This window comes from Formica exsecta, unplaced genomic scaffold (genome assembly GCF_003651465.1).
Source record: "Formica exsecta isolate Colony F162 unplaced genomic scaffold, ASM365146v1 scaffold381, whole genome shotgun sequence".
Taxonomy (NCBI): Eukaryota; Metazoa; Arthropoda; class Insecta; order Hymenoptera; family Formicidae; genus Formica; species Formica exsecta.
In genome coordinates, this window is record NW_021851053.1 from 94,345 (window position 1) to 106,915 (window position 12,571).

Here is a 12,571-nt window from a genome sequence, read left to right on the forward strand (position 1 = left end):
ACAATAATATCTCGAAGCGGCGTGCGCGGCTCGGGTATTTTCGGTAACGGTCGGGTCGGTTACCCGAGCGCGTCGTCGATTCGGGATGTTTACGCGCGCCTAAACAGCGGTTTGATAAACGCGCGTTTCGGTTACGTTTAAAAATGGGCGCTCAGCGCCTCCACATCTGCCCGACCGGTGTTCGTCGGGCGGCGGACTTCCGGCGGATCGGCGGCCGGGTAACGGTGGATTACCGAGGGGAATGCATCGTTACAACTGAATTGCTTCTAAATACTTGGCTAGTTAACTATTGATTTCATTTAGTTTTGATTTTTGATTTTTTAAAGGTTTTTATTTTTTAGAGTTATTTTTTAGGGGAAAGTCTATTTTTAATTTCTTATTTTGTATGAAAATTATTTGTCAAGGAAAAACTTTTTTAAAAGTTATTTTGTAAGGATAGATATTAAACTTTTTTTGCGTACATGTTGGGATTTTTTTATATACTTGGCGTATTTCTTTTTTACCTTTGTTAAGGTTTTTTTTAGGTGATCTCATTGCTTTTTGTAAAAATTTATATTTTTTCTGCAAAAAATGTACAAGGAAAAACTTTTTTAAATATTATTTATTTAAAATTTATTATTGTTTAACACTTTACAACAGGCTATATAAATATTTAATAATTTAAAACAATTGAGCATTCAAATTTAATGCTCTTACAACAAATAATTCTTAATTATACAAACAAATATTCTCAATAATATCAAGCTGCTAAGACAAGGCAAGATTTAGCCTTAATGCAGCTAATTTTTTTATCCAGTGCTTACAGCAACTGATTTTTTAATACAGCGCTTATAGCAGCCGATTTTTTAATACAGCGCTTATGGCAGCCGAAACCCAGCGCCAGAGAGCAGCCGATATAACAATTGACAAAATTGTCAATCACGATTAACCTGTAAATAAAAATTTTTATTTATTATTAACAATTGCAGTCCATGATAATATTACGTCCTGGCGACTCCACGATTCCTTCCTTCCGCGACGTTGCGGTAACGATCGTCAGTTGGTGATAAGAATGAATCGTTCAATAAACAAAGCATCTTGTGCCATACGTTTCTTTTAAACACTGTCATTTGTCAGTAACTACATCCACGAGTATCCGTGGGAAAGACGCAAGGAAATCGGTGATGGAAACCATGCCGGTCTCTTCGAGATAAATGAAAAATAATATCTACCCCTTGCAGTAGAATTTCCGGCGGAAGAACAAGGAGATAACAAGAACTTTTAACGAAATGTTTAATAAACGCAGCTGCATTAATACTGATAATAATTTTCTAACGGACAAGTACAACTGGACCAATAACGATCAAATTTCTTTGACGAAATATTTAATAAACACAGCTGCATCAACGTCGACAAAAATAATTTCCTAATCAGATCATGTGCGCGAGGGTCCCCCGGAAAGGCTAATGTTTAAGGAACTTTTGAACTAATATCGAGCTCATCAATCGACGATTAGCACGGATAAAAATACGAAAATAGGAGACACCCCCTGCCGAATGAAGACACTGGCACGATTCTAATTTGTTAAAATCTTGAAGAATCCCTATTTTTGCATAATTTTAATTCGTTAAAGTTTTTGAAGGATCCCACTCTTAAAATTAGAAGACGCCCTCAAAAAGGTTTTATAAAAGAAAGAACTCGTAAGACTAGGAGATTTAATTCATTCATTCATTCATTTCTGTCAACTTCAATCAGTGCCGGGCAATTAGTCTCGTGTGCGCGCATTAAGAGCAAAAATTCATAATTAGAAAAAGAGTGATCAGTTCAACATCAGTGTCCTCGTCTTGGCGTCGTCTCCAGAGCAACCCGGCACCCGCACAGCGTTACATCTTAGCGAAGGACGACAAGTTTTGTCAACCTACTCAACCTACTAATTAAAAGTCAGCAACCTCCGATCGTTCTCCTCGTTGTCAACGATCATCCTTGATGATTCACCCCCTCCTTCTCCTCCTTAAGAATTAGACGAGTTCGAGAAGGCAGTGCAGGATTTCTGCAACAAACTCCCTGATTTGGAGGACGAATCCTGCTATCAATCTCCACTCCCTTCTTTTTCCGCTCTTGAATCCGACGAATTCGAGAGAGCACTGGAAGGGTTCTGCAATGAACTCCCACATCTCGATGACGAATCCTCATACCAATCCTAGAATTATGAAATCAACCTCCTAATATTTCTACACATTCTCACTCACACAAATTGTTTTATTTTCTTTTTCTAACAGATATTTTGTAATAACCAATCAGAAATTCAATATTAATAATAAAATCTTGCCTCATTATTCTGACTGATGTCCTCCGTACGATTGTAAGAACAGCGAACAAACAAACACACACACATACACACATACGCATATTAAAATAACTATTGTCCTCATCATTTTGATATAATGTATACCAACGTAGTTTAATTCATTATGAATAAATTTATATTCTGATTTAAATCCAATCTTTATTAACCCCTCTCATTCTCCAGTCTAAAGATCGCACCTGGTCCCATTCCGCGTAATAGAGATTAAATTCTTTTACCAAAAGGGGACCGCCGAGCGAACTTCTGAAAAACAGAGTAATAGCGACCCTAACGGTCGTTTACCTGATTTTCGGACCGTCAAGTTCGTTCGAACCGATTCTAACGCTTCGAGACGTTTAACTTCGGGATCATAAAGATAGTGGTTGCGCCCTTCAACTGACTCATCCTTCCTCGAATCTGTACGTAACAATAATATCACATATAAATATATTTTAAATAATACCTTCTTATGTAATTGAAATTATTTGAATATCTTCCACTGTCCAAAGCCAATGGCAGTCTGTCCATTTATATGGCAACTGCAACAATAGTGGCTATAATGAAATAATGTTGCGACGTATGATAAATACTATTTTTTACCTATTACTTAGAATTGTCTTCGATTAGTAATCGTGATGCACGTAACAGGTTACGATTGCAAGTAATCTAACCTACGTAAAGCACGTAATCGTAATCAAAGAATAAATTTTGCTATAGTAACGCAACATAATGAAAAATACGAAAAATTAATGGGACGCTATCTTTAAAATGATTCAATCGATAATTATAGCAAAATCCGCCATTTTTAAAATAATACAGCCAATGAGAAACGATAATGATTTAATCGATAATTGTAGCAGAACCATAAAAAAGAAGAAAAAGATTTGTAGTAAATAGCAAGATCAGGATCCATTTGCCGTTTCTCCCAATTAAAAAGAATGGAAAGATCGAAAATGAGAGAAGAAGAAGTAAGTACTATCTTTGATATATCCATTTTTCGATATATATTTTAATTAAAAAATTTTATAGATGTTGATAGATGATGATGCCGATTTCATGAAAGAATTTTCTCTCAATGATCCCGTCGCCGCCGCCGCTCCCGTCGCTAGTCCCATCATCGCCGATAGCGTTGCCGCCGCTCCCGTCGCTAGTTCCATCGTCGCCGATGTTCCCGTCGTCGGCCGCAATCACATAACCACCGGCCCCGTCGCCGGTCACATAACTACCGGCCCCGTCGCCGGCCGTATCGCCATCGGCCCCGTCGCCGGCCGTATCGCCACCGGCCCTGTCGCCGGCCGTATCGCCACCGGCCCCGGCGCCAGCCGTATCGCCACCGGTCCTATCGCTGGCCCCGTTGCGGCCGATCCCATGGACGATATTGGACAAGGTAATATTTTAATTACAGAATTTTAATTATACCATATCGCTTGATACTTTGCTACTTACGTAGTGTATATTTTTCTTTATGCTACTTTATAAAATAATATATAATTAGATAATCTGTTTTTAATAAATTTTATTTGTATTTTACAGTTCGAAGAGCAAGAGGCAGAGCTGCAGGGGCTCGACGGCAGGAAGAACGCTTCATGCATTTCTCGATGAAGTTATGTTCTGGGTCACATAGATATCATTGGGGCAGGGGAAGAGGACGAGGAAGAGGAAGAGGAAAAGGATGGCACCAAAAGAATCTCTTAGGGGCTACGCACAATAAAAGGAATAAGGAACAGGGAATAGAGAACAGAGAACAACCGTAGTGGAGAGGATGCGCACAAAAGTGTGTACACGTAATGCGCAGAGTGCTCCACTACGGTTGCTATCTGTTCTCTATTCCCTGTTCCTTATTCCTCTTATTGTGCGCAACCCCTTATTGCCATCAATTATTTCTCCATAAGATATAGGATAGGAGAGAGAGAAGTCTGGATACGTTAATACGTTAAATATTGTTTTTAATTTTGTATTTAAGTAAAATTCTATGCAGTATTTGGTTCACGATGCTTTACGTTTAATTTGTTCTTTAATTTTTTTATTTAATTCACTTTTGCTATATGTGATATCCAGTCTTTTCTGATATTATGATTTAATATTGTTTTTTAATGTTATATTGATATATTAAATAACGTTTATAAATATTTATTAAAATTTATACATATATTATAGACACATATTAAAAATGTTATGTTATGTTACATTTAATCTTTATGCAGTATTTGGTTCAAATTTGTTTTAATCGATAATATATTTTTTATGTTCAATATTATATATGCTTTATGTTTAATTTGCTTTTATATCTATGATATGGTAAATTTTCTGCTTCATAAATAAATAATTTTACTGATATTATTTTCAAAATTATTTTATTTAAAAAAACTAAAGGTCTAAACGTAGATAGACACATTGTTATATAGATATACATACTAGACGTAGATAGACTTATATTGTTATGTTGGTATACATACTAGACGTAGATAGACTTAAATTGTTATACATACTAGACGTAGACTTACGTTGTTATATAGGTATACATACTACGAAGATAGACTTACATTATTATACACACTAGACGTAGACTTACATCCTATATTTTACAATCAGCATGTATCAAATCTTTCGCTGTTTGCTTCTCGCTGACCAATTGTACATTTCCATCTTCGTAGTAATGTACTTGTACTTTGAGGCTACCTCTCAATTCGGCGTTTCCTGAATTTGGAGTAAAACTTACGATCCATATCGAACGCCAGCAACCGTTCCAGAAGTTTTTAGGTTGAAACTGATGGTCTTCTATGCATTAATGTTATTTTTCACCTTCCTCTATCTGTGTGCGAAAAAAAGAACAGAATTGTAATATTTAATTTAGTTTACATATTTGGTTTTATATGTGCTACTCTATGTTTTATATATGCTACTTAATTGTACTTACTGTCTGTTACTGCCAAATCTCTATAACCCAATATGTTACGCTGTTTAGCAAAGTTCTTCAGCTAAAAGTATACCAGTCTTCTCGAAAAGATTGATCCTGCAAATAAGCGCTATAATTTAGACAATATTCAGATATAATCAAGAAATAATATGATATTTTGAATTACAACAAAATAATTATTATGTGCTGAGAGAAAAACACACAGCGTTGCTATGAAGAATGGTTCGTGTACTTATATACTTATCTCGAATCTTGGTAGTTCCTTCGTTACTCACCAGCGGCGCCACTCCACCTGTCTCTCAATCTCTTGCAGAGTTGGCGCTCTGTGAAGCACTGACACTTCATAGCGTCTTCACCAGGAAGCCACTTCCTGCAACGCTGTGTGTTTTTCTCTCAGCACATAATAATTATTTTGTTGTAATTCAAAATATCATATTATGTGCTTGTCTAAAAACACACAGCGTTGCTATGAAGAATGGTTCGTGTACTTATATACTTATCTCGAATCTTGGTAGTTCCTTCGTTACTCACCAGCGGCGCCACTCCACCTGTCTCTCAATCTCTTGCAGAGTTGGCGCTCTGTGAAGCACTGACACTTCATAGCGTCTTCACCAGGAAGCCACTTCCTGCAACGCTGTGTGTTTTTCTCTCAGCACATAATAATTATTTTGTTGTAATTCAAAATATCATATTATGTGCTTGTCTAAAAACACACAGCGTTGCTATGAAGAATGGTTCGTGTACTTACATACTTATCTCGAATCTTGGTAGTTCCTTCGTTACTTACCAGCGGCGCCACTCCACCTGTCTCTCAATCTCTTACAGAGTTGGCGCTCTGTGAAGCACTGACACTTCATAGCGTCTTCACCAGGAAGCCACTTCCTGCAACGCTGTGTGTTTTTCTCTCAGCACATAATAATTATTTTGTTGTAATTCAAAATATCATATTATGTGCTTGTCTAAAAACATACAGCGTTGCTATGAAGACGTGTTTGGTATCTGCTGGTGACTAACGCAAAAAGCTATGTGAAAATAAACTTTTAAGTATTGGATTTAGAAACAAACAGAAACCCCTATGCAGTATGAAACAATTAATTATTAGTTAGGACACTTCTCCGAAATTTAAACGATTAAATACAATTAAACCTAATTCTAGTGAAGATTTAAAAAGATAAAAGTATCGCATTAAACCATAGCCTGAGAAACTAAACATTAATATTGAACACAAAATTCGACTTAAGATAGAAGTTTTGTTAAAAGGCTAAAGACTTTCTCTAAACATTTGTAAGTCCGGAACGCCCGACCTCTGACTGAAAATTGGAAAACAATGATTCTGTTCTTCTTTCCTTCTGGCTTTTTCGTACTTCTCTACAGTAGAATCTTTTAAAGGTGTTTTCACTTCTCCAATTTCCTCTTGCCAGTATGTCCTGAATGGAATGATTCTCTAACCAACTAGCAGAAGCTACCGCTGCATGGGGAGGTCTCAACTCCTGCATCTTTCAGCAGAGATCTTATCCAACCGCCTATTACAGTCTTGGAAGCTGGACGAGCCTCGCCCGTTACTGTGATAAAGAGATGATGCAACTCTTTCCCTTGCTTTCTTCTTTCCTGGGAAACTTGTATTAATTTTCTGATCCATGCAACTGGACAAACCTTCTCATTGGGATGTCTTTCCCTTGCTTTCTTCTTTTCTGGCAAACTTGTATTAGTTTTCTGATCCATGCAATTGGACAAACCTTCTCATTGGAATGTTTGGATAATGACCATCCGGATTGCCTGTGCGCTATGGAATCAGTCTTAGATCCAAAAACTGGCCATAAGATTATTCTCTCTTCTGACGACGACATCCTATCTTCTAAAATTCTCAATAGCGTCAAATCATGGACTCTTCGGCCCGACGCCAAGAGGAGAATCATCGCTGTACGCCTTGATATTTCGAACAATGTATTTTTCATTCTGGATATCGCTAGCCAATCAACTACTATCTGTACATCCCACACAGGCGGTCGTGTGTCCTTTGGACGTGCTGCGGCGATTGCCTTTAGTACCTGACGCACCAACAAGTTTTCTGATAAAACTTCTGACGATGAGGGTCCACAAAAGGTACATATAGCAGACTTGTGCACTAAAATTGTGCTGTACGCCAGCTTTTCTTCCAGATGTAAATAAGCTAAGAATCTCGCCACTTGATGAACCTGCGGTATCTGAGGACTCACCTTCTTTTGTTCACTCCAGTTCAATCACCTCTTAATTGCTGGATAGTACGTATTCAGCGTCGACTGTCTCCAGCTGGAGTTTAAAAGTTGTCTTTCGACGAGAGACCAGCTGCTGACGAGGTCTCCCCACCCCCAATCAACCAAGCCTGAAGGATTAGCCGGTCTACTTGCGGTGGTGATGCGTTGAACGATACGTCCACTAAAACTTCTTGAAGATTCTCTATCGTCACTGGTGCCTCTAGGGCACGCGATCTTAGATCTGGCATCCAGAAGGTCTTCTCCCATTGAGGTGCTATTATCACATACCGACCTCTCTCTGGCACTGTTTAAGTGGGCCAACACCCTGGGCAACAGGCTGGGAGGAGGGAATATCCACCCCAGCTGAAAATTCCATTGGCGGCTGAAGGCGTTTGAGTAGATCGCTAAGCGATCTCTGGAGTCTAATGAGACATAATCCTTGACTACGGCTGTTTCTGCCGACGCGAAAAGGTCGACGTCTGGAGTGCCCCATTGGCCGAATAACCGTTCTGTCGCTGCGGGCAGCAAGTGCCACTCTGGCAGACGCTTGCCTCTTGAGAGGTGATCGGCAATGCAGTTGTACCTGCCCGGGAGATAATGCGCTGATAGACAAATGTTTAATCGGTCTGTCAGCGTCAACAACTTGCACGTTAAATCCAGAAGATTCAGTGAGCGCGTTCCGCCCTCGTTGCGGATGTAGGTTACCTGAGTCCGGTTGTCTGATTGGACTAGTATGTGCGCGTTCTTCAACTGACTTGCTTGTCTCCGTATGGCTGCATATACTGCGAACATCTCTTTCCTGTTCGAATGCCATCTCATCTGACTGCTTGTCCAAGTTCCCGTCATCGGAATCTCGTCCAGTTGAGCCCCCCAACCTGAATCCGCAGCGTCTGTTGTCAGGAAGTGGGTATACGGTTTTGGATGTAGTACTGATACGCTCCTGATGGCACCGCGCCACCACTTTAGGTCTAATATCGCCCGGGAGGGTACCATCCGCTTCTCTTTTGGTCGACGATGATCGAAGCGATGAGAAAATATTTGAAGATGTCGACAATGCAAACGACCCCTGGGAATTACGAAGTTTGCAAAGTTTAGTTGTCTCAGTAATCTTTGAATCTGTCTTAGATTGCAGTTTTGTTTGGACAAAATGAGAGCTATCGAGTCTAAGATCTTCTTTCTTTTTTCTCTTGATAGGAACTTTGTGTTGTTGTTGGTGTTCCAAGATATGCCTAGATATTCGATTTGTTGAATCGGCTTGAGAATTGACTTCTGATAATTGACCTGCCATCACAAGGATTCTAAGATGTTCACGGCTTCCGAAGCCTGTGAATTCAACTTGGTCTAGTTCTGATGAACCAGGAGGAAATCGTCTAAATAAACTAGAACCCGAAATCCTCGAGCTCGAAGGATCTCCGCGATCCAATTCGTTAGTGCTGCAAAGGTCCTTGGTGCAGAGGCTAGGCCGAATGGCAATGAGGTCATTTGTAGTAGTTCTCCCTTGTATACCAATCTTAGATAACAACGATGCGATTCCGAAGTGGGAACATAAAAATAGGCCTGAGATAGGTCGACTTTTACCAACCAATCTTGTTTTTGAAGAAAATCCGGCACTGCTGCCTGGGAAATTAACTGGAAATGCTTTGTTTTTATGAACGAGTTCAATCCACGGAGGTCGAAGATTGGGCGGAGCCCTCCATCGCCCTTTTGAATTATAAACATTTTCGACAAGAAGCTTGGACTTACTTGCTTCGGTGTTTCCAATATTTGTTGTCTTCTTAAATCGTCGATTATTTTCGTGGAACTCGAGGATATTCTTGTACTGTATTTTCCCATTATGTCTGATGTCGGAAAAAGTAGAGAGGGTTTGAATGTGAATGGTATTCGAGCTCCTGCGATGATTTCCATGATAAATTTGCTCCTAACATCAACCATGTCTGCTGAAAATTCTGCAAACAACCCCCTTTGAATGAACGGTTTCGGCAGTCATTTCCTGTCTTTTGTACAAAAGGAATTATTTTTTGAATTATCCTTAAATCTTTTCTGATCCGTCTTGTTCTTCTTGAATGACCGTGAATCCTTGCGAAAATTCTCCTTAGCTCTGAATGGTACTGATGTTACTGTCTCCGAAGAACGTTTCTTTGCCTTAAGATCTCTTCTATCTTTTAAATATACTGGTGGATTTAACCATATATTTGCACCACCGAGCGACTGTATTAGGGGCGTCAGACTATCGCGATCGAACAAATGCTCCACGCTTGGGGGCACTCTTCGCAAGGATACCTGTAAATTTTTATTCGATAACTTCGAAAGGATACGTTCATGTATTACCTCAACACATTCAGCTCTCTTTCCGCGTAAGACTTGTAGAATTTGCTCCATGTTCTTATAACTCTGTGAGCTAGATCCAAATAGATTTAAAATTTTATCAAATAAATTCGAGGGATTAAATTCAGTTGGCGAATTATTCGCCCAATTTATAATTTCTTGTAAACTAGAACGTAAACAATCCTTCTAGTCGAGTAAGGCATTCGTCAGTCCCGCCATTACCCGTTCTGTCTGAGCTAAAAAGTCCTTGCCTCGGTTAAGATGACATAGTTCGTCGTTAATCTTCAATTCTGTAAAGCCCGGTGTGGCTAGAAAATTCTGCAGAGTTTTAGAATATTTCACCTCTTTCCAGGCGTCCGAACTGAAACGTTGTAATTTAACCACTGCGTCTACACGCTCCTTGGACGATTGTTTGATCACCTTCTTATCGTCTATTTTGGTCTCAACTTTGCCCAAATCCAGTGGTTTACTTGTAGCGGGATTAATAAGAAAAGGGTCATTTGTCTCGGATCCTCCCGCACACGTTGACGGAATAATATTCTGGGAATCTTGTATGTAACTCAAATAGTTGGTTATGTAGCCTACCTTATTAATTAAATCGTCTACTCGTGGCTCACTCCTAGCTCTCTTATTTGGTGGGCGCAAGCGTGATCTTTTTTCTGAACGTGTCTCAGAAAAAGACAAGCTACTACTATCCTCCCGCTTACGGCGTCTGACCTCGCTTGCCGTCATGTCTTCGTTGTTTTCGCCGGAAGAAGCGCCTCCAACATGGCTTTGTTGCAAATCAAGGCTATTCGCTGACTCATCCTGTATATTGCTCATATTCACGCCAGCTCCTGCTTACCGATGTAAAATAATTAGGAATGCCTATTGCAAGAGCAACTATACAAAACTCAGACTTTGTTTTGATCTCGTATATCACAAATATACATGGAATATTCTAATTCTTTTCCGAGTAAAATTCCTCTGCCTTCTTACGCAGTAAGTACACAAAACTCTATGAAGTGTTAGTGCTTCACAGAGCGCCAACTCTGCAAGAGATTGAGAGAAAGGTGGAGTGGCGCCGCTGGAGAGTAACGAAGGAACTACCAAGATTCGAGATAAGTATGTAAGTATGTAAGTACACCATTCTTCATAGCAACGCTGTGTGTTTTTAGACAAGCACATAATATATACTTATAAAACAATAAATAAACATATATAAGCAGATATATATACGAAATTTTCAATCTACTTACTCGATAGGACTGCAACAGATTCAAATATAACCTTATAATCTTAACCTTATTATATCTTGACGTCGCGATGCTACCGCGTACCGTGACATACGTATCATATACGTATGCACGCACATACACATTGTTTCTCAAGGCGTATTTACACACTCAAGCGAATAATCGTACATGAGCGCTGCAAACGCGCCTTGAGGGACAAAATCGCTTTGCGTATGTGCGTGCGAGCATACGTACGTGAGAGTTTGAACCTTATTATTATGAACAAAAAATGAAATATCACATTTCTGGTATATACGATACATTCCTCAGGATTGGCTGCACCAATCTTATTCAAACTGGTCGCAATCGAAAGCTTGCATCCATATTGTATAAGAAAAGTGCCGTTAGATTTTTGATTACGGGCTTGGTTCCTGAGGAATTTTAATCGCGTTGACAAGCCAAAACGTTTTTTTTATATACTTGGCATCGCGACGCTACCGCGTCGCTTGATAATAGTAACACTTGTTTTTTGTTTCAAAAGCGTCCACATTATTATATTTTTACATATCATCTTACTATTTGATACTTACTATTTACGGTATGAAGAAGTCCATGTTTTGACTGCGATAACTTCTTCATACCGATTTTTTTTAGTTTTTTTATAGCTTTTTTTATATTTTATGACTCCGACTATTATTATGTTTTAATTTTAACTGAATCTAATACATCAATGCGCTGATAAAGGTCCAAAAAAGGGACCGAAACGTTCGCGTGCGTTAATTATAATTATTATTAGTCATTTTTGCGCTTTCCACACCGCGCTGGCTCATATTGCCTGTTTTTCTTTATGTTTATTATATAATATTATGTTATAACATTGGTATCAATATACAACTCTCGTATTTAAACAACCAACTTATTAAGTATTATATTTAGTATATTTCTTATAAGATCAATATTTAATTTATTACAGCTTAACTCAAATAAATCTCATCAAGAAGAAAAATGATTAAAGGTAATTATTCAGAATCACGGCTCCACCTGCAAATGGGCTGCAAATTTTTTTGATAACTTTTTATACTTAGAGAACAATGTAAATAACAATTTTTAATCGGGGGAGGCTAAAAAAAGTTATAGACCAAAAAGCGGAAAAACGGGGTAATTATTTCGAAAAAGGCCTTTTCTGAATTTTGACACATGATCGGATCTCTCGGTAAAACTCTTCGTTGTGACTCCAACAGTGATAATCAGTCGGGAGAGCACGTCCCCCATCACCCCTCCCCCCAAAAAACCGAAAACCCCAAAAATTACCAAAGCAAAGCGAGGTCCACCCCACAACCCAAACCAAATTTTAGTTTTAAATCAGAAATAGGTTTGGGTTAGGTTATATCTTCCGGAAGAGGAGGCCCCCTCCGTAGGGAGAAGGCGGAACCCACTGTGTCCATGCATATACTTTACAATGCGAAGCGAGGTTCAGCCCAGAATCGTTGTGTGGATGGGAAAGTGTATGTGTGAACGCAGTGAGTTCCGTCCCCCCTACGGGGGGGGTCCCCTTCCC

General features: G+C 39.1%; 1 protein-coding gene and 1 long non-coding RNA gene across 3 annotated transcripts in view; one reads left to right on the plus strand and one right to left on the minus strand.

Annotated features, from left to right (window-relative positions):
• Positions 1-4,077, plus strand: part of LOC115239486 — a 25,079-nt gene extending 21,002 nt beyond the window's left edge. The window contains exons 7-8 of the mRNA XM_029814027.1: positions 3,353-3,710; positions 3,857-4,077. Of these exons, the coding sequence (XP_029669887.1) occupies positions 3,353-3,710; positions 3,857-4,077 (579 nt within the window). The remainder of the gene's footprint in view (positions 1-3,352; positions 3,711-3,856) is intronic.
• Positions 4,078-5,242: 1,165 nt separating this feature from the next.
• LOC115239487 overlaps positions 5,243-12,571 on the minus strand; it is a 47,156-nt gene continuing 39,827 nt past the window's right edge. The window contains exons 3-4 of one of the 2 annotated variants that reach the window (XR_003884639.1): positions 6,045-6,048; positions 5,243-5,295 (exon numbers count right to left, since the gene is read on the minus strand). This is a non-coding gene — a long non-coding RNA (uncharacterized LOC115239487). The remainder of the gene's footprint in view (positions 5,296-6,044; positions 6,049-12,571) is intronic. The other variant, XR_003884638.1, reaches the window with a different exon arrangement.